The 21,505-nt window shown below is 38.4% G+C and overlaps 1 protein-coding gene across 1 annotated transcript in view; it reads right to left on the bottom strand.

Moving 5' to 3' along the window:
* The window catches only part of UGGT2 (UDP-glucose glycoprotein glucosyltransferase 2), a 200,588-nt gene that overhangs the window by 67,204 nt on the left and 111,879 nt on the right, over nt 1-21,505 (bottom strand). The window contains exons 17-23 of the mRNA XM_036299573.1: nt 20,323-20,487; nt 19,851-19,974; nt 19,663-19,761; nt 14,550-14,644; nt 12,247-12,453; nt 8,693-8,824; nt 167-291 (exon numbers count right to left, since the gene is read on the bottom strand). Coding sequence (XP_036155466.1) covers nt 167-291; nt 8,693-8,824; nt 12,247-12,453; nt 14,550-14,644; nt 19,663-19,761; nt 19,851-19,974; nt 20,323-20,487 — 947 coding nt within the window. The remainder of the gene's footprint in view (nt 1-166; nt 292-8,692; nt 8,825-12,246; nt 12,454-14,549; nt 14,645-19,662; nt 19,762-19,850; nt 19,975-20,322; nt 20,488-21,505) is intronic.

The raw sequence follows: 21,505 nt of genomic DNA, 5'->3' as shown, positions 1-21,505 counted from the left end.
GGGAAACAGAGAAACAGTAAGACCATGGCAAAGAAAACAAAATATTAACATCTATTGTTTGGTGATAGTGAGTAAATGGATGTCTTTTGTTATTTCTTTATATTCTCTATGAGATGGAAAATACCAAACCTGAAAATGAATTGCTCTTATAATTTTAAATACTTACTTCTTTGAGTTGATTGCCATATTTTCAACAATGCCTTTAATTTTCTCTGATAAATTAGTAAATGTTATCTTTTCCAATAAGGAGAAATCTTCTGCACAGAAATTTTCATTCAAAGGTCCTAAGAACTAAAAAAAGGCAATCATTGTATATCTTCTAAAAGATTATTTCATGAAATATATTCTCATGAAATAGATATTTCTTTAAGCAAAAATTGATTACAGATTAAACAAATAGTGGCCCTCATTCAATCCCACCATTTATTAAGCCCACTGGGATAAAATAGAAGAGGAAAATATTTTCTCACTTTCATATTACAAATAACATTTGCATAAACACAAAAGTCAAAGTAACAAAAAGTAGCAAATTGTTTTCATCTGAAAGTTTTACTTTGAAATATAATGCTTCCAAAAACCTAAGACTCTAATTTTATTTTCTGTTTATCTATAAATTGTAGACCATATGAGTAGACATGAATTTATATATATGTAAAAGCCTAAGCAACCAAACGACTGGTCAACCGATCGCTATGACTTACACTGACCACCACGGGGCAGACGCTCAACGCAGGAGCTGCCCCCTGGTGGTCAGCGCGCTCCCACAGGGGGAGCACTGCTCAGCCAGAAGCTAGGTTCACGGGCTCATGGCTGGCGAGTTCAGTGGCAGTGGAAGGAGCTTCTCCTGCCTCCGTGGCAGCACTAAGGAGCAGCGAGCCAAGCAGTAAGGAGCAGCAAGCAGGTGGGCCGTAAGGAGCAAGGGATCCCGGACTGCAGGAGGGATATCCGCCGAAGGCTCCCAGACTGTGAGAGGGTTCAGGCTGAGCTGAGGGACCCCGCCCCCCCGCCCCATTGCAGGAATTTCATGCACCGGGCATCTAGTTAATATATATGCAAGGCATAAAAGAGCAAAAACCAAGAGACAAATAACATAATTGCTTAATAATACCAACAAATCTTCATCTGACATTGTGTAATGGTTTGGAGCTCAGCAAGGTCATATAGGTTAGCTTTAAACCAGTAAATACAGAGAAAGTCAACTGTCAAACTACCACGTACCTAATTTCTCAGGATGGCTATTCCATCACAACTACCACAAATGCTACTACCATTAGCATTTTCTGAGGAAATTAATACATGAAATCATCATACTATTATGAACTAATACCCTGATGTAGAAGGTGGGCCTGAGATAGTTTCATGCATTAAACAGTTGTACTTAATGACAACCAGAAAATATGTCAAGCAGAATATTCTTTTTTCTTAGTAAAAAGGCCAGAATGAAATGGTTGCATATTTTCTCACTTCCCCTTCACCTGGTTCTGCAGTTAATAATTTCTAAAACTTAATGAAGTATAGTTCTTGAATCTTTCTTATTTGCTCATGTCATAGGTGATATCATGTTTCACCTTAAACATAAAACCTGGCTCTTAAAAAAAAAAATGGGCACTATAAAACTAAAAGTACACATATAAACATTTCTTACCTTAAGATTTGATATCATTTTAAGGTGACTTTTAAAGTACTTTTAACATTATATATTTTGGACTATGAATAGGAAAGGCCTGAAAAATAGTTTAAATTTTATCTATAGCACCCATAGTGACTCAAACAGTTTTGTTAATAGCTCAGAATAAGAAAATAAAATCTCAATTATTTTTTTAGGAATTAAAAAGATGGCTATTTTAACTGATTAAATTAACCAGAAAACCAACTCTATTTCACTATGTAAGTCCAGCATCAAATAGCTAGGAGGATCTTGCTTCTTCTATTTAAAGTTAAATATGATAATTGTGAAACAAAGTAACTTAAATAGTATAAAATCCCATCATATCCATGTTGGGAAAAGGAACATTAAATTTGAAAATCATGTATTGATAGAATAAGACCTATTTGGTGCTTAATCTTCTTTACAACATTTTAGAAATGTTATTTTTTCAGTTATGCAGAACTAGTGGCCCAGTGCATGGATTTGTGCACTGGTAGAGTCCCTCGGCCTGCCTTGCGGGGATCGGGCCAAAACCAGCTTATCCCCGAGGGGTCCCAGATTGCGAGAGGGCACAGGCCAGGCCGAGGGACCGCACCAGTGCATGATCGGAACCCACAGGAGGGTTCCAGGGCATGTCCGGCCTATCTCGCTCAGTCCCGATTGGAGCCTATCGGGGCCATGTTGCCCAGTACCGATTGGGGCAGGATGGCTGGGGAGGGACCACGGGAGGGCTCCCAGGGTGTTTCCGGGCCATCTCGCCCAGTCTTGATCGGCCGGAAGCATCTGCTAACTTACCAGAGCATCTGCTCCCTGGTGGTCAGTGTGTGTCATGGCGACTGGTCAAACGATTGGACACTTAGCATATTAGGCTTTTATTATATAGGATAACTGCTGTAACAGAAATTCATTAACTCCTTTGACAGCTTATTAAAATTCTAGAAAACTCTGAGAGCATTCATCCACATACTGAGCTAAAAATCTCTCTCTACTCGTGGAAGTTTGAATAGCTGGCCTTAATTCTATATTGATTCTCATCCAGTATAACATAAATCAATCTACAAATGTAACTATGGTGCCCCATGACAGCCTTCAAATATTTAAAGAGAAAACAGGAGTGAATATTGACTGAAAATTTACTCAGTGGCTGGTGCTGTTTTATGTGCCTTATATATAAAACTATATTTTAAAAGAAGATAAAAAATTATATTTAATCTGACAACTCCATAAACCATACTATTATCACTCCCATTGTACAAATGAAAAAAGCAAGTCTCACAGAGGTGATACAATTAATGGTGAAACTGGATTTGGAATCCAGATTTCTGTAGCTTAAGATAAAAAGGCCTTGCTTGTCTCCCTATTTTCTATTACCCCATGTCATTCAGCAATGTGTAAATGTGTAGTGTGATAAAAGTAAATTATAATTATAGCAACAACATTATTTGGGTTTTATTTGATAATAAAATATATAAAATTTTAATTCTTCAGCATGCAGTAAGAAAGTGTCATTGTTGGTTGCTAGATGGGAGGAAGTTGGGGGACTGGGTGAAAATGGTGAAGGAAATAAGAAGTACAAATTGGCAGTTACACAATAGTAACAGGTATGTGAAGTACAACATAGAGAATATAGTTAATAATCTATATATATAAAACCCTAATATGCAAATAGACTGAATGGCGGAACAACCAAACAACTGGTCACTATGACATGCTCTGGCCAGGGGGCGCGCGTGAAACATGGCGGGCATCGGCAGCAGGTGGCAGAGCGCAGAATATGGCGGGCGTTGGCCACAGTGAGATAGTGGACGTGAGTGGGGGTGCCAGACCAAGGCAGGACGCCGGTCGCTGTCATCGGGGAGAGCCTCTAGGTTACTGAAAATTCTTTGCTCCCGTGTGCCATGGTTCTGCCTGGCGCTTGCACCTGCTGCTGGCTCCCCCCAATCACACCCGCTACCAGTGCCCAGCACCGGCCCCGATCACTCAGCACTGTCAGCAGGTGCGAGCGGTGGCTGCCGGCCCCGATTGCCCTGAGGGCTCCTCCACCTGCCCATGCTCCTGAGAGGCAATTGGGGCAGCAGCCTCTGCTTGCACCCGCTGATGGCGCTGGCCCACTTGCACCCACCGCTGGCACTGGCCCCAATTGCTCCATGCTGTCAGCGGGTGTGAGCGAGGCCAGTGCTGTCAGCATGTGGGAGCAGCGGCAGCAGCAGGAGCGGGGCTGCGGCAGGAGGGGCTGGACGGGCGCAGAGGACGGGCTGAGACCTGCCCCTATGTCCACTGCAGCCTCGTGGCCCACAGTTCCTTTCAAGGTGCACAAATTCATGCACTGGGCCCCTAGTATATTAAGATGTATAGTATAAGGTGGGACTGATTACAGAGATCACTTCATAAGTTATATAAATATCAAACCACTATGCTGTACATGTGAAACTAATATAATATTGAATGTCAACTATAATCTATCCTATATAATAAAGAGCTAATATGCTAATGGTCATGACGCCCGCACACTGTAATGACGATTCAGCAGGAGGCTGTGTGTATGGTGGGGTGGAGCTGCCGCATTGCTCCAGAGACGGGGCGGAAGCAGCGATGCGCCCAGAGGAGGCAGGACCAGCCCGAGGTGACTCGCAGGACCGAGGGTGGGGCTTGAAGTGGCCAGAGAAGGCATGCTCAAGCTCGGGATGGAGAGGTTGGGGTGTCAAAGGGGGCAGCGGGCAGGTGGGCGTGGTGCTCGCAGGTAGGTGGGGCCACGCGATTTCGCACGCTGGGCCTCTAGTATATATATATATAAGGCTAATATGCAAAGTGTCCCCTTGGGAATTTGACCAGGAGACCAGGAGTTCGATCGCTCGCTATGACATGTGCTGACCACCAGGGGGCGGTGTGGAATGAAGGCCCCAGCCAGCAGCCGGCAGCCAGGGAAGGAAGGCCCAAGCCAGCAGCTGGGGAATAGGGCCCCAGCCGGCAGCCAGAAAGCCTCGATCGACCCCAATCGGCATGATCGCCAGCCAGGCCTAGGGGCCCTACCCATGCACAAATTTTGTGCACCGGACCTCTAGTTGAAAAATAAAAATAAAATTTAAAAAAGTATCACTGGTACCTAGTTTTGGTCATTCCTAATTTTAAGTCTGAATATGTTCCAATTCTAAGGCAACATTTGGACAGGTTCAGAATGAAGATTAATTCTAAAATGTCAGAGTTATTTCAAACATTCAACTATTTGATTCAGAATGATAGCTATCTACCATAATTGCTGTGATTATTGTACTTTATTACTGAGAGTAATAAGCTAAGTATTACATTATAGTTCACAAACCACAGAACTTATTTTCAGATATATCTTTTCTATTTAAACCAAAGTAGTATAAATAAAAGAATAATCAAAATTATAATTTTCTATAAATTGACATAAAAAGTCAACATAATTTAATATAATTCTATCTCTAGCCCCAACCTCTCCCCTGAATTCAGGTCATAAGTTCAACTGCCTACTCAACAAGCCAATTTGGAGATCCAGAACCGAACTCTGAATTCTCTACCTTTTCCTTTCCACTCCTCCTGAACAACTCCCCCTCTTCCTGCAGTCTTTCTCTCCTGAATACACAGCAACTCCATACTGCCAGTTATGTAGTTCCACACCATACATCATGCCTCAGCAAATCCTGTTCACCCTTCCTCCAAAATGTATCCAACCTACAGTTTTCACTACTTCCACTATAGCCATTCTGGCACAAGCCATCACCACTTCTCACTTGGACTACTGCAATACCTTCTACCAGGTTTCCTGACTCCCTGTAGCAGTGGCTCTCAACCTTCATAATGTCACGACCCTTTAATACAGTTCCTCATGTTGTGGTGACCCCAAACCATAAAATTATTTTCGTTGCTACTTCATAACTGTAATTTTGCTACTGTTATGAATCTTAATGTAAATATCTGATATGCAGGATGTATTTTCATTGTTACAAATTGAACATAATTAAAGCACAGTGATTAATCACAAAAACAGTATGTAATTATATATGTGTTTTCCGATGGTCTTAGGCGACCCCTGTGAAAGGGTCATTTGACTCCCAAAGGGGTCGTGACCCACAGGTTGAGAACCACTGCCCTATAATCTATTCTCAATGTACAGTCTCTAGAGATCCAAATAAAACATACTAGTAGGTCAGATCATGTCACACCCCTCTGCCCCATCCAGAACTATGAACTTCACAACTCATTCAGAGTAAAGCAGGAATCCTAAACTGACTGTAAAACCATACTGATCTGGTCCCCAGAAACTTCCCTGAGCTTGTATTCGGAGTACTCTCACTATAACTGCTATTCCTAAAACATACAGTCATGATCTCATCTTGGGACCTTTTTTCTCACTATTACCTCTACCTAGAGCACTCCTCTTCCAGACATGGTTTTCTCCTTCACCTCTTCTGGTTCTCTGTCCAAATGACACCTTATAAGTAAGAATGCTATTTGTTATCTGTCTCTGCCCACCAAAATGTAAATCCATGAAAACATGTTTGTTCACTACTGTACTCTGAGAACCCTAGAAGAATGGTTTACAGCAAGTGAAACATTAATATATGAATATTTTGTCAATTAAAAAAAAGAAGAAACAAGTTCTAGGAGAAATCAGTTTAACATAACTATAACTAATATTTATAATCACTAATTTTGATAACAATACATGAGATATATTAAACAATGTCAAAGAAAACATAGGGCACATTTTCCATCCTATCCTATATAATAAAAGCCTAATATGCAAATTGACCGAATGGTGGAACAACTGGTGGAACGACCGGTCGCTATGATGCACACTGACCACCAGGGCACAGACACTCAATGCAGGAGCTGCTCCCAGCCCACAGGCCCCAGGCCAGCCAAGGCGGTTGCCAGTGGGGGTGCCCCTAATTGCCCCACAGAGGGAGGCGATCAGCGATGGCGGCAGGGGGCTGGGCTGGCTGGTGAGCGGGCTGGTGCTGCCCCCTGATCACCCTGCCAGTTGCCTCCTGCAGAGGGAGGTGACCAGCAGCAGCGGCAAGGCAATCGGGGGGGTTGGGGCTGGCAAGTGGGCGTTGCCAGGCTAGCCAAGGTGGGTGACAGCAGGGGCCCCCCGATCGCCCTGCCAGTCGCCCCACAGATTGGTCCTGATTGCCGGCCAGGCCTAGCGACCCTACCTGTGCACTAATTTCATGCATCAGGTCTCTAGTAATGTATAATTAAAAGGCAAGGTACTAGATATAGCAAGTCTAATTTCTTTTCCTTTTTATTTCTGAAAATGACTGACAAAGCCAAAGGTAGTCAAATACTTTAAAACTGTTCTAAAAAACTGTATTTCCTTACAGAGTAATTGTTAGAGAATAAGTAATATCATTTTGGGGCTTCCACATAACTCACTATCAAAATTTACTAATACAGGCAGTCCTTGGATTACATGAGACTCAACGTACATTGTTTCGTGGTTACGTCGCTATCTCCCATTTACTTATATAAAAAAAAAAGTTCCGTCTTTTCAACGTATGTACATACGTGCTTTATGTTTTTTATTATTTATTTACCACAAGTAAAGGTCAGGAATTGTTATCTTTCTTTTCAATTTTTTTTACTGTTTCATTACTGCTGTGTTTGTGCTCCATGTGAGTGACGTAGGTGCTTATGTAGGTGGGTTCCGACTTACGGCAAAAATCACGTAACTTCGCGCCATAGGAATGGGATCTCGGATGTAACCCAAGGACCTGCTGTACAGGGTGGGGCAAAAGTAGGTTTACAGTTGTGAAACAGTTTATTCTTGTATTATTTATTAACTACTGCATTATTTTCCATATGAACAACTGTAAAACTACATTAGTCCCACCCTGTACCTTATATTTCTGTAATAATAAATGACAACCAGTGTCTTCAATTTATAAAGTATCACTGTACACAGATGAACCTGAGCCTAACTGCTTTTAGGAGCTAATGCAATTAGTCAGCTTAAACACCATTACACTGAAGCAGATATATTTTATCTGTGGAAGCTTGGGGAAATGGGCCTCTCATTCATCTCCAATTCTTATTATTTATAGATTCAGATAAGAAAGAATAAATAAGCATAATTTTAAGGGAGTAGTGATTTGGGAATAAAACGCAGGTGAAGAGTTCATGAAAATGTAGAAAAGAAAGAAAACAGGAGCAAGAGCTTTGAAGATGATTTAGGAATATATAATTTGATAGTTCAAGCAGAGGTCTGTCAAGCACATTGGATTAGTTTATTTCTTAATAAATCAAAGCACCAGATTCAATTTTTTAAAACTAAATTCCTAAGAAATAAAATCAGACTATCATATTCAAAATATATTAATAAGTAGCTAGTATACACTAACTGTGTGTCTATAAAGATGCTCTAATCAGAAAAATGTTTGTGATATACTAGGAGAAAAAGTGTGATATAAATTTATATATATAAAATTACAACGATGTACTTTATGAAAACCAGAAATAACTCTGTAGGGTCAGAAAAAGCGTTAGAAGGTAATACAGTAATTTTCAATAATATAGTTTATTAGGATGGTGGGAGCAAGTAACTTTTTTCTATAGATTTTTAAAGGTTATATTGATAAATACTATTTTATACTTCAATAGAAAACATTGTACTGTTGTTATTAAACAATTGTAAGAAAGCTACAACAAGAGTAAGATTTCACAATGTACTTTCTACACTTACTATAACAGTGGTTCTCAATCACAATGTTGTAAAGTGTACTAAATTGTTTATTCTAGTATTTTTAATAAGACAAAATAAAAGTTATTCCCACAAGAACATTCTCTCTTCCCTGCAATCAATGTTCTCACCAATGGGGGAAGGGATGAAGTAATAAGTATTGTGCCATAAATTAACCCTCTCAGCACTATTTACTTCTGCTGAGATCTGTCTCATGTGTCTGGCATACGAACACCATCCTCTCTGTGTGTTTCATAGCATGGATGTGACAGAAAAATGTTTGAGACCCCTGTACCACAGTGTCACTGAGAAAAGTGAGCAACTGTTTTTCTACTTACTTTCCCATTGCTGACAATACCCATTTCTCCGGGACCCAACTTAAGTACGTCTTGACAGAACAACTGGTGAGTTCGAAAAATATTCACCCCAATGGTATTATATTTTTTCTCAAAAGCATTCTTATCCATCTCCTAAAGCAAGAAAATATAAAATGAATAAGAGAACAGTAAATATATTAAATTATTTTCTTAACAAAGCTTATTTAATATATATTAGTGTAAAATTTAAATTATACTAAGTTGTGACAAAAAGTACTATTTTCTCTTGAAATCATTAAAAAAAAATTAAATCTTTCTCTGCCAATTCAATTACAATATTTGTATATCTTTTTACAAGTAGATAGTTTGCTATTCATTCTTTGAGAATTCCAGTTGGATTACTGATTGGTAAAATGCTAGGGAACATCAATTTAAATAAAATTTAACATTCCAGAAAAGATATAAACCCAGTTAGTAATAGTGTATTTAACTTCAGAAATACAAAAGTATTTATAGTCAGAGTCATAAAATATATGGATATTCACAGAAAATTAACCACAAATAAATTCCTTACATCTTCATACTAACACACTTCTTCATATCAATATTTATCAAATTTTTATGTGCATCCAAATCATCTTGGTGCCTTGTTAAAATGAAGTTTCTCCTTCAGTAGATCAGGGTGGAGCCTTAAATTTTGAACTTCTAACAAGAGCAGATGTTAGAAATGTTTCCCCTTTGCTGTCCAATATGGTAGCCACAGCCACAAATGGTTACTGAGTCCTGGAAATGCGGCTAGTGTGACTGAGGACCTGATTTTAAAGCTCAATTTAATTTTAAATTTAAAATAGCTCCATGTAGCTAGTGACTACAGTATTGGACAGTGCAGCCCTAGATCTCCTTACTTCCAAAATCTCTATCTCAGTTATCCCCTCTCTCACCACAAGCTCCTGACCTTCCAGCTCACTCACTGTTACTAACCATTACACTTTCAATCCACCGACCCTACCACTTATTTATTGTCCATCATACCTCTCATATCATAATTTCCCTTCCACCCAAGTTACACCCCGGAATCCTTTACTGTAACATCAACCTTCCATGCTCAGCTCCCTGGAATGCTTCCCTCAGTTACATTCACCTTGCAAAACCCCAACTCTGGTTAAATACAACTCTGCTTCCTCTGCAACTGGACCCAAACAGTGTTAAAGCTGAAAAAAAAACATGCAACCAAGACTGATCTCACTTTCAATTTGTGGTCATTAATCTCAGTGGGCCCTCAGAAATCTTTCCACACTAATGTATTGAATTCACTTTCTCATTCTCTGAGTAACAGAAATATATTTGACATTTTCTACTCTTTCCTCAAACCTCTAATAGCACCTACTAACATTCTAATACTTAACTAGTGACCCGAATTTTTCTGAAAAATGAAAGTAATCAGAAGAGAGGTACTTATCTTGTTACCACCAAATAAATCTACCCTTCTGCATCTGAACCCACATAGTCTGCCTTTCTTCTGGTTAAAATGGATGAACAATTCCTGTTCTTAAACCAACACTTAACACTGTCCATTGGATCTCAGCACCACTTAACCTCTCAAGAATTTTGCTCCCCTCAATCTATATGATCCTTTTCTTATTGTTGGATAGATTGTTTCCATTAGCATACAGAAAAGTGACATCTCCCAAATTTAGAATTATTTCCTTGACCTCAAGTCCCATTCTGGCTACAGAATACTTCTCCCTTCAGTGTACAAGAAACTTCTTTAAAAAGCTATACTTGCTATCTCTGTTTCCTGATTTTTTATTTTCTCTTGAATCTAGTGCACTTTTATGCTTTTCATTCCACTAAAGCTGTTCTTATCAAAGTCACCAAGAACCACCTTAATCAATAAAATGGTCAGTTAGGAAGATGGATTTCAGAAACATCTGGCAGAGGTGATCATTTCAGAAACATCTGGCATAGGTGATCATTTCCTCCTTGAAATATATTCTCCATTTGGCTTCCAGGATACCATACTCTCCTGGTCACCTTCCTAATTCAATGGCTGTTCCATCTCTGTTACAGGATCATCCTTTTCTTGTGTTCCTCCACATTTTAGAATGTTCCAGGGCTTAGCTCTCAACCACTCTGTTCTCCACCCAGCCTCACTTCTGAGGTTTCCCATCTAGTTTCTTACCTTGGAATTATATATAATGTTGATAATCCTCAAATTGACTCTCAAAAAAAAAAAAAAAAAGACAACCCCTCAGTGATTTCTACACTCATTTACTCAATTGTCAACATTTCCACTTGAATGTCCAACAGGCTTCTCCAACTTAACATGTACAAAACTTAGCTCTAGATCCAGGCCCTATGTGTCCAAATCTTCTCTTCAATCTAGACTTCTCCATTAAAAAAAAAAGGATACCACCATTAAGTCTAGCTGTTCAAGACAAAATCCTAGCCTATTATTTTCACAGGTCATATACAATTGAGCAACTAATCCTATTTACCATAGTATAACAATTATTTATCAACCATTTTACCATCTCCACCACTCCTATCTAGTTCAACATACCATTATTTCTTGCCTAGATTATAGGCAAGAAATGAAATAGCATTCTAAATGTTCATCCTATTTCCAGTCTTGTCTACCTACTATCAAATCTTCACATGGTACCCAGAGTCATCTTTTTAACGGTTGCCATTATACTCAGGAAAAATTTCAATCCCTTAAGTATGGCCTATAAATGCTTTAAATATCTGGGATTATATTTCTGACCTCATATGCTAGTACTCTGCACATCTATCTCTTTTGGTCATAATGATTTTCTGCCTATACCTCAAGTCTGGCAAGACTGTCTCTGTGTCAAGCCTTTAGACTTGCTATGTTCTTGAACCTGGTACATTATTCTCACAGACTTTCCATGGTTTGATATTTCATGTTATTCAGAGTGCTGCCCAAATGTAAGCTCTGAAGAAATACCTTTCCTGACCACTCCAGCTAAAAGAGCATCCCTCAAACCATCTACCCTCTTATGTATTTTCCAATACCACTTACTTTGTCTGTCTTTCCCACTACCATGTAAGCTCCACAAGAGCAGGGACTCTATCTGCCTTGTTCACAAGTATATCTCCATCTAGTACAGTGGTTGTCAACCTTCCTAATGCCGCGACCCTTTAATACATACAGTTCCTCATGTTGTGGTGACCTCCAATTTCATTGTTACAAATTGAACATAATTAAAGCATAGTGATTAATCACAAAAACAATATGTAATTATATATGTGTTTTCCGATGGTCTTAGGCGACCCCTGTGAAAGGGTCGTTCAACCCCCAAAGGGGTCGTGACCCACAGGTTGAGAACCACTGATCTAGTAGATAATATATAAATCTGATTTGTTAAATGCCTCTATGCAAAGTCATATTATTTAACATTTATCTTTTCCCATTTAAAGAAATATTTATTATCCCTAAATGATTATACTTATTAACTGATGTTTTTCAGTAACATATTATCTCCAAGTATACAGATTTATTCTTTTGAAATATTCAATACATACTTATTATTTCAAACAAAGTTACTGACCTCAGTAAGGAATGTTTTAATTTTATCTCCAGAGTAAATAGCTGTAGCAGTTTCTTCCCTTGCCAGTTTCCTGAGAAAGTTTCTCAAAAAGCTGTTTTTCTGTGTAAGAAAAGCTGCCAAAATTCCTCTAGAAATAGCTGTGTTCTCTTCATTTATTTTTGATGTAGGATTATAAATAACGCCCAACCGACTATGAAAACTTTTTTTCTGAAGAAAAAAAAAATTTATAGGTGAAAAAATAATCTGTATCTTACATACCTTTTTACAGTTGAACTTTTTTCTTTCCAATCAAGTTTATGCTTTACCATACAACATCTTTCACTGTTAAATTCTATGTTGACTACTGAAGATGACCTATCATTGAAAAGCCTAAAAACAATAATTTTAGTAACTCCAACTGCTTTATCTCTTTGCATAATGATTATTTTATAATGCAATACTTTGTTTGACCTCTTCTTGTGTATGTATGTCTATGAAATAACAAGATTACAAAACAAAAATGCAGATTAACCCATAAAACAACCACCCAGGTCAAGAAATAGAGCACTGTCAGAGATATTTCTCAAGAGTAATTAAAAAGGTAAATTCTAAGATACTATTCCATGGGTGAATGTGAGGCAAAATCATAACATTTCGGAACTGTGAAAGTAGTCTCTAAATCAGTCATACATATCCAAGAGTGAACATGAAAAATCTAACTGACTATGGGGACTTAAGCACAATCTTTTACCAGTTAAGCGGCTTGTGCTCAGCCAGAGATATTCCCCAGGAAACCAAGATAAAAGACAAAAACAAGGGGAAAAAACCAGAGCAAGAATATCAGAGATATATAATGAGAGGGCAATAGACTTTACAGAATTAGTTCATTCACATCACTAACAATAGATAAATCAATAAATTATCCAACAAACAACAAGTAACCCGGGGAAGGGGGGGAGGGGATGTTGTTACCAGTATCCAAATATGCTACAGTGTATTATCTAAAATGTTTTGTTTTCAATAAAAAAAAATATGAGACATGCAATGTAACAAGAGAGTGTGATTCATATAAAGGTGAAAAAAAAAAAACCACAAACCCACAGCATGAGAAACTGTCTTTGAGGGGCTTAGTTGTTGGGCTTAACAGATGTGATATATTCAAAGAACTAAAGAAAACCATGTCTAAAGAATTAAAGAAAGGTATTTTAATAATATTTCACAGATAATAATAATGAAGAGATAGAAATTATAAAAAAGAACCAAAGGATATTCTGGAGTTATAAATTCAGTAACTAAAATGGAAAATGCTCTAGAAAGGTTCAATAGATATGAGTTGGCAGAAAAATCAGTGAATCAATAAAGACGATACAACCTGAAAAAAAATTGTAAAAAGAATGAACAGATCCTCAGAGAAATGTGGAACATCATTAAACATACCAATATATGCATAATGGAAGGGCCATATACATGTAACTAGTGGGGGAAGGACAGCTTGTGAGCCTCTCAACAAACATGCTCCCAGAAATTCTTGAGAAGAAAGAGAAGGCAGAAGTGACTGTTGTTACATAGATCCCAAAGAACTGGTTTTGAAATGTGCTTGTCTGCAGGCAACTGAGGAAAGCCGGAATGTGTTCTGAGATTATCTAATATGATGTGAAAATCTCCAAGCAGATGTTATTTTCATTTTAAATGTATTAATTATTCTTAATGTGGTAGCAGGGCTCCAAGACAGCCCCCAATGATCCCCACCTCCTGGTCCTCAGACTTACAGTTCCTTCTCATACTGAATAGAAGTGATCTGCATAACAAACAGAATAGCGTGGAAATATAGATGTGACTTCAGAGACTAGATCATAAAAGACATTGTGACTTGTGGTTTCCATCTATAACTCGTTGTCACTCATTCTGGGGAAAGCCAGCTGTTCCCCAGGACACTTAAGCAACACAAATAGTGGTCTACGTGGCAACAGGAAGAAGCATTCTGTCACGGCCAGTGAGAAACTGAGGTCTCCTGCTAACAGCCATGCAAGTGAGCCATCTTAGAAGCTGATCCTCCAGCTCCAGTAAAGCCTTCAGGTGGCAGCAGCCAAAATCATGACTGTTTCCTCATGAGAAACCCCAAGCCACAACCACTCAGCTAAGTCACTCCTGAATTCTTAAACCCCAGAAACTGTGAGAAAATAAAGGTTTACTGCTTTAAACCACTAAGTTATAGGGTAATTTGTTATACATCAATAAATTTACACTTAGTTAATACAAAGCAATTTCATAAAATATTTTGGTTTATGTTTCTTGGGTGCTTTTGTCTAGGTAAACTTACTCACCATGTGCTTTAATGCATTCAAAAGCAGTTTTCTCCCAGATGGTTTGTCAAAATCAGCAATAATCCAGAGAGTAATGGAAGAAATTACATCTTCATCTGAAAGTTTCAAATGGTTTAGTTAAACTAATTCTTTTTAAAACAAAACTAAAAGCAGAGGATATATCCAGTTAACAAAATTAAAAAACAACAATGAATAGTAAAATTAGTCTTTCGGAAAAGAAGCAAATGTTAAAAATTATACACGCACAGTGACATAAAATGCTAGAAATGTAATTCATGATCTAAGCTCTATATAAACTCAGGTACCAAGAAGAAAGAACAGTCCCTAAAGGACACACCTGTGGGATACTTCTATGAATAGAGAAAGTTGTATTATGCTTATCATGGTTCCAGTGTTGGCAAGCAAAACTGCCTTCTAGCTATATTTTTAAAAAAATAAATTAAGGGAGAAACCAAGATGGCGGCATAGGTAAACACCGGAGATTGCTGCCTCACACAACCACTTCAAAAATACAACTAAAAGATGGAACGGACATCACCCAGAACCACAGGAAGGCTGGTTGAGTGGAAATTCTACAACTAGAAGGAAAGAGAAAAGCATACCGAGACTCAGAGGAGGTGCGGTGCGGCAGTAAAATACTAAGGTGCGGAGGTGCATGCTGAGCAGGCTGACGGCTGAGGGTGCGGTTGTCTTTTTCAGTTGGGAGGGAGTCTCAAGCTCTGAGTTCCAGTTCCAGGCGAGTCTCTGGGGACCCAGACTCATACGAGAAGAGACTGGACTGTTTGGCATCGGTGGGAACTCGAGGGCAGCTTTCTCTGGGAGGCGCTCGCAGCGATTGCCAGGGCCTCTGAGGGCAGGACTAAGAGCAGCCATACTGCTTGCTCCGTCCACCCTGTTGATCCCCTGGGACCCCGCCCCGCCCAAACCATGCACAGAGGCTTTTGCATATGAAAGGCCCGGCCCTTTATAATCTGAGAATTACTTAACAAACTGCAACTGCCCCAAGGCCCCAGGGCAACTTGCATTGCTTTACAGCTGGCTTCTGCTGGGTAGCCTCAGGCAGAGGCTAGATTAGCACCTCCTTAGATCCAAGAGCCAGTGTACCCAGTGGTCAGCGTGGGAGCATCCAATTACAACTCCTCAGATCCATAAGGGACATACTCAGGGGGCAGACTCAGTGAGCACCAAAGCCCCACTGAAGCAACTCTTGCCCCATAAGGGTGTCTTCAGCACAGAAGTTCTCCCACCATAGACACAGCTGATTCTCACAGCCAATTGGCCTGGAGGTCAATTCCTCCTAGTGTTACCTACAACAATCAAGGCTTAACTACAACAGGACTGTGCACAAAGCCCACAAGGGGGTGCACCAAGAGTGTCTACCTCAGGTAATTGGGGAGGCTGAGCCACTGGGCCCTAAAGGACACTCAGCACAGAAAGCCACTCTATCGACACAGCGAAGCATAAAAAAATGCGGAGACAAAGAAACAGGACACAAATGACAGAAATGGAGGAAAGCAAACTACTGGATATACAGTTCAAAACCACACTTTTAAGGTTTTTCAAGAATTTTCTAAAAACCGCCGATAAACTTAATGAGACCCTCAAGAAATCTAGTGAGACCCTAAATGTTATGATAAAGGACCAACTAGAAATTAAGCATACACTGACTGAAATAAAGAATATTATACAGACTCCCAACAGCAGACCAGAGGATCGCAAGAATCAAGTCAAAGATTTGAAATTCAAAGAAGCAAAAAACACCCAACCGGAAAAGCAAAATGAAAAAAGAATCCAAAAATATGAAGATAGTGTAAGGAGCCTCTGGGACACCTTCAAGCGTACCAACATCAGAATTATAGGGGTGCCAGAAGAAGAGAGAGAGCAAGATATTGAAAACCTATTTGAAGAAATAATCACAGAAAACTTCCCCTACCTGGTGAAAGAAATAGACTTACAAGTCCAGGAAGCACAGAGAACCCCAAACAAAAGGAATCCAAAGAGGACCACACCAAGACACATCATAATTAAAATGCCAAGAGCAAAAGACAAAGAGAGAATCTTAAAAGCAGCAAGAGAAAAAAAGTCAGTTACCTACAAGGGAGTACCCATACGACTGTCAGCTGATTTCTCAACAGAAACTTTGCAGGCCAGAAGGGAGTGGCAAGAAATATTCAAAGTGATGAATGCCAAGAACCTACAACCAAGATTACTTTATCCAGCAAAGCTATCATTCAGAATTGAAGGTCAGATAAAGAGCTTCACAGATAAGGAAAATTAAAGGGGTTCATCACCACTAAACCAGTATTATATGAAATGCTGAAAGGTATCTTTTAAGAAGAGGAGGAAGAAGAAAAAGGTAAAGATACAAATTATGAACAACAAATACACATCCATCAACAAGTGAATCTAAAAATCAAGTGAATAAATAATCTGATGATCAGAATAAACTGGTGATTATAATAGAATCAGGGGCATAGAAAGGGAGTGGACTAACTGCTCTTGGGGGGGCAGGAAGGGGTGTGGCGGATGCGGGAAGAGACTGGACAAAAATCGTGCACCTATGAATGAGGACAGTGGTGGGGGGTGAGGGCGGAGGGTGGGAGGGGAACCGGGTGGAGGGGAGCTATGGGGGTAAAAAAGAGGAACAACTGTAATAATCTGAACAATAAAGATTTAATTTAATAAATAAATAAATATATAAATAAATAAATTAAGAAACGAATATGTATATCCCCATATATATAAAAAAAAACACAGTACAATAAGGTTTATTAGTAGATACTAAAAACAGCAATATCTTATTAACTTATGATTCATTAATTCAAAATGTCTGGCTTTTATTAACTTGGTCTAATTCACATCATCTCGTGCCATCAGTATCAGTATAATTCTTTTTCTGAAAAATTTGAAAATTTGGATGCCACAGAAAGAAACAATTTTAATTCTGACGTCACAGTTAAATGCATTTATTTCATCCAGCTTCAGGATATAACATTTGAAATGATAGTTATCTGGTCACCATTAAAATCTATAGAAAAATTATTCTTTCAGATCACATGACCCACTTAAAACAGTTATAAAAACTTTGCTGTTGTGTAGATCAGCAAATAGCACATTCTTTAAAAAGAATAAAGGTAAAGAATTCTGGTGCCCTCTCAATGTCAGCCCTTTCACCATACAGTAGTAAATGGAGAAATGTTTCAAATGTGCTAAGTAAATTATAATTTTTTATTTCTTTACACATTTACATAACTGCAAATAAGAGAAACTTATGATGCTTCTCTGTTAATGAAGTATTCCTTTAAGCTGCACGAAATTTAAAGGCTAACTTACTCTGATGCTCAGAAATACACCCCAGAACCTGACAAATATTTATACTTTTATTTCCTATTTCGAACTCCTTTTCTTTCCCGTCATTTTTACACATTAGCCTACCATAAAGTGGAACTTTTATTTTACATTTCATTATTTGTTGGGTTTTGTGTAGAGAGGTCATTTTGTGAACATAAAATCATGAATCAATTAGGAAGTAATTTGGTGGCCATCTGGTCCAAAGTTGGCTGCACTCCTTACCACTCTCAAAAACCTGGTTGTGTAGCCTCTGCTTAAATCTCTCTCTGATAAAAATTTACCCCTTACTACATAGTTTATTCCATCTTTAGATCACTCTCATTGTTAGAAAGTTACTGCTTTAATCCTGAGATACAAATAAGCTGTCTTGTATGTATTGGCTCTCATTTTTCTCCCTACAGCTAAGCAGGTCAAATATAACAAAGCAAGACAAAAACCAACCAAACTTTAATGAGCTCATCTATCTTATAATTACCTATCTTATCTTATCTACCTGATAAGATTAAAAAATGTATGGCCCCACTGCAGACTTCCCTATCTAGGTTAAATTCTTATTTCCAAATATGTTCCTGTCTTGGTCTCCCTTCCTTTGGTTTGACCCCCAAACCTAGGCAAAACATCCACATATTTTTTTATTTTAATATGTTTTTATTGCTTTTTTAGAGAGAGAGGAAGGGGGAGACAGAGAAACATTGATGTGAGAAACATTTATCAGCAGTGTCCTGCACGCCCCCGACTGGGGATTGAGGCTGAAACATGGGCATGTGTCCTGACAAGGAATGGAACTGGCAATCTTTTGGTGCATAGGGCAAGGCTCAACCAACTGAATCACTTCAGTGGGGATCCACATGTTATAGCTTGCTTTAAAAACAGGCAAAAAAAGTAAGATGAACCCCTCTGCATTTATAATTAGCTAGGATAGAAGGCATTATTTTCTTATGTCAATCCTTATATCCTAACACAGTGGTTGGCAAACTCATTAGTCAACAGAGCCAAATATCAACAGTACAACGATTGAAATTTCGTTTGAGAGCCAAATTTTTTAAACTTAAACTATATAGGTAGGTACATTGTTATTAACTTAATTAGGGTACTCCTAAGCTGGCCTTTGCTAAAAACGTCCTCAATCTGATTGAGGTACGTTTGCTGAGGTCGACCCCTTCCAACTCTCCCATCCACACTCGTCTTGTATACTTGTTTCGTCTACCTCCTTTCTGAAAATGCATGGGCCACGAAGTTTCAATCTCACTGTACGTGCGTGCCCGCACGTGGTATTTTGTGGAAGAGCCACACTCAAGGAGCCAAAGGGCAGCATGTGGCTCGCGAGCCGCGGTTTGCTAACCACTGTCCTAACAAATCACAAGCTCTCAAACTGAAAACCAGGCCTCTAGTCAAATATCAATATATAAACATGTATTATGGCCCTAGCTGGTTTGGCTCCATTGTTACAGTGTCATCCCACAGACTGAAGGATCTTGGGTTCGATTTGGGTCAAGGGAATGCACCTCACTTGCAGGCTCGATCCCCTACTCTGGTCAGGGCACTTGTGGGAGGCAACCAATTGCTGTGTCTCGCTCGCATCCATGTTTCTCTCTCACTGTCTCACCCCCTCCTTCCTTCCTTCCACTCTGTCTGAGAATCAATGGGAAAAATATCCTCGGGTGGAGATTTAAAAAAAAAAGTATTATGCAAATACCTTACCAAAATTACAACATTTTGCTACTTTAAGAATAAATTTAGGAAAATAAAATATGCTTATTACCTTCATGGGTTAAATAATACATGTTCTCTGCAATTACAGCACTCTTATCTTGTGAGTCCAAGAAAAAGAAAGTAGAGAAATCTTCAACATCTGTAGTTACTGAAAATTTTCATATTAAATAATGAATTAATAAAACATTCACAATTCAATAAGCATTTGTAGAAAAGAAAACAGAAGAATTATTTTACCTGATGTAGATATTAAATTAAGGTACTGCCCTTCACTGTACAAAATCAAAGGATTTATACGAGGTACAACATTATTTTTATCCATAAGGAAATCAATTGCATTTGTTCGATCATTTAATGCGCCCTAAAATAACAAAAATATTATTTAGGTAATAGAGGCAATTTATATGCATATGTTTTAAAGTTATGCAGAGATTACATTTAAAGATACTCAGTATAAAGTAAATCAATAAATAATATGTGATTTAGGATTCTCATAATAAATTTTCATGTAAAACTTTGAATTATCTTTCCAATTAAGGAATTTTTAGATGTAATTATGCACAAATAAAGTTAATTATTAATTTAAAAATCACTACTAAATGATCAGGATGAAAATTTTTACAAAATTAACTTTTACTATTAAAATATTTCTTAATACAAAAAATTTATAAATATCATTCATTATATTTTCTCATAAATGCTTACCTACCATAAAAACTTCCCTTTGTAAATATATGGTCATATCCATCATTTTTTGAAGAAGAGCTCTTTCTAGTTTTTGAATATTTAACTCCTCATGGTTAAAGGATTCGCCATTATAAAGAGCTTGAGGCAAAGGACCCAGGCCAGTCATCTTATAAAAGCTTGCTCCTGCCTATTTAGTTAAAAAAATATCAGAGTTAAACAGAATATGGTTTTCTAAAAAAGAAATACATAAGAAAAAGAAGGGACACTGCCACATCTTTATATGCCAGAGAAAAAAATGTTAATTTTGATAATTTTACCCAGCCTTTTAAAAGTTGTTTAAAGGAAAATTTACATAGAGCAAGAGTCAGGGAACTTTCTGTGCAGGGCCAGATACCAGTAATACATATTTTAGGCTTTGTGAGCTATCAGGTTTGTCTGTGTCACATTTACTCAACTCTGATGTTATGTAGAAGCAGTGATATACAACACAGGAACAAACAAACATGGCCGTGTCCCCCAAAACTATGAAAACAGGCAGTGGGAGGGCTAGATTTGGCCTAGGGGCTGTAGTTTGCTGACCCTTACGATACTTACTTTTTAAAAAATACTATTCCCCAGTATCAGAGATTCATTTATCCCTATATTTACTTGTTTAATAAGCATTTATTCAATTCATGCCACCAGCATCCAGACCCTGTGAATACAGAACTGAAAGTTTTCCCTCAAGTGGTTCATATATTTACAAACAAAATGCAGGCATGTACAAGGATCTATGGGAGCCCAGAAAAGAAGCATCTAACCATTTTGTGATGGATAGGAAGGGAACAGAGAAGGACTCTGCGAGGGGGTAACACCAAAAAATCAAAGGATGAGCAACATTTGCTAGGGAGAAGTAGAAAAAGACATTCCAAGTGAAAAGAGACAGCCAAGCAAGTGGGGGGAGAGAGAGAGAATAAGGCATATTTAGGCAACTGCAAGTAATTTGCTGTGTTTACAGTGAGGAGAGTGCTATATGGGGAGAGCTGTCAGATATGGGTCAGAGGAGATAGGCAGAGGCCAGATCATGAAGGTCTTCAACATCGGGATTTTTGTCTTCTGAGCGATAAAGCATCACTGCACACGTCATTCCTTTGCTATTCTGTACCATGTATTATTATAATTATTATACCCAGCACTCTCACAATTACTTGATGAAGCTAAGTATT

This window comes from Myotis myotis, unplaced genomic scaffold, assembly GCF_014108235.1.
Source record: "Myotis myotis isolate mMyoMyo1 unplaced genomic scaffold, mMyoMyo1.p scaffold_m19_p_3, whole genome shotgun sequence".
Lineage (NCBI taxonomy): Eukaryota > Metazoa > Chordata > Mammalia > Chiroptera > Vespertilionidae > Myotis > Myotis myotis.
Note: the sequence above shows the minus strand (reverse complement) of the source record. Positions and strands in the feature narration are given on the sequence as shown.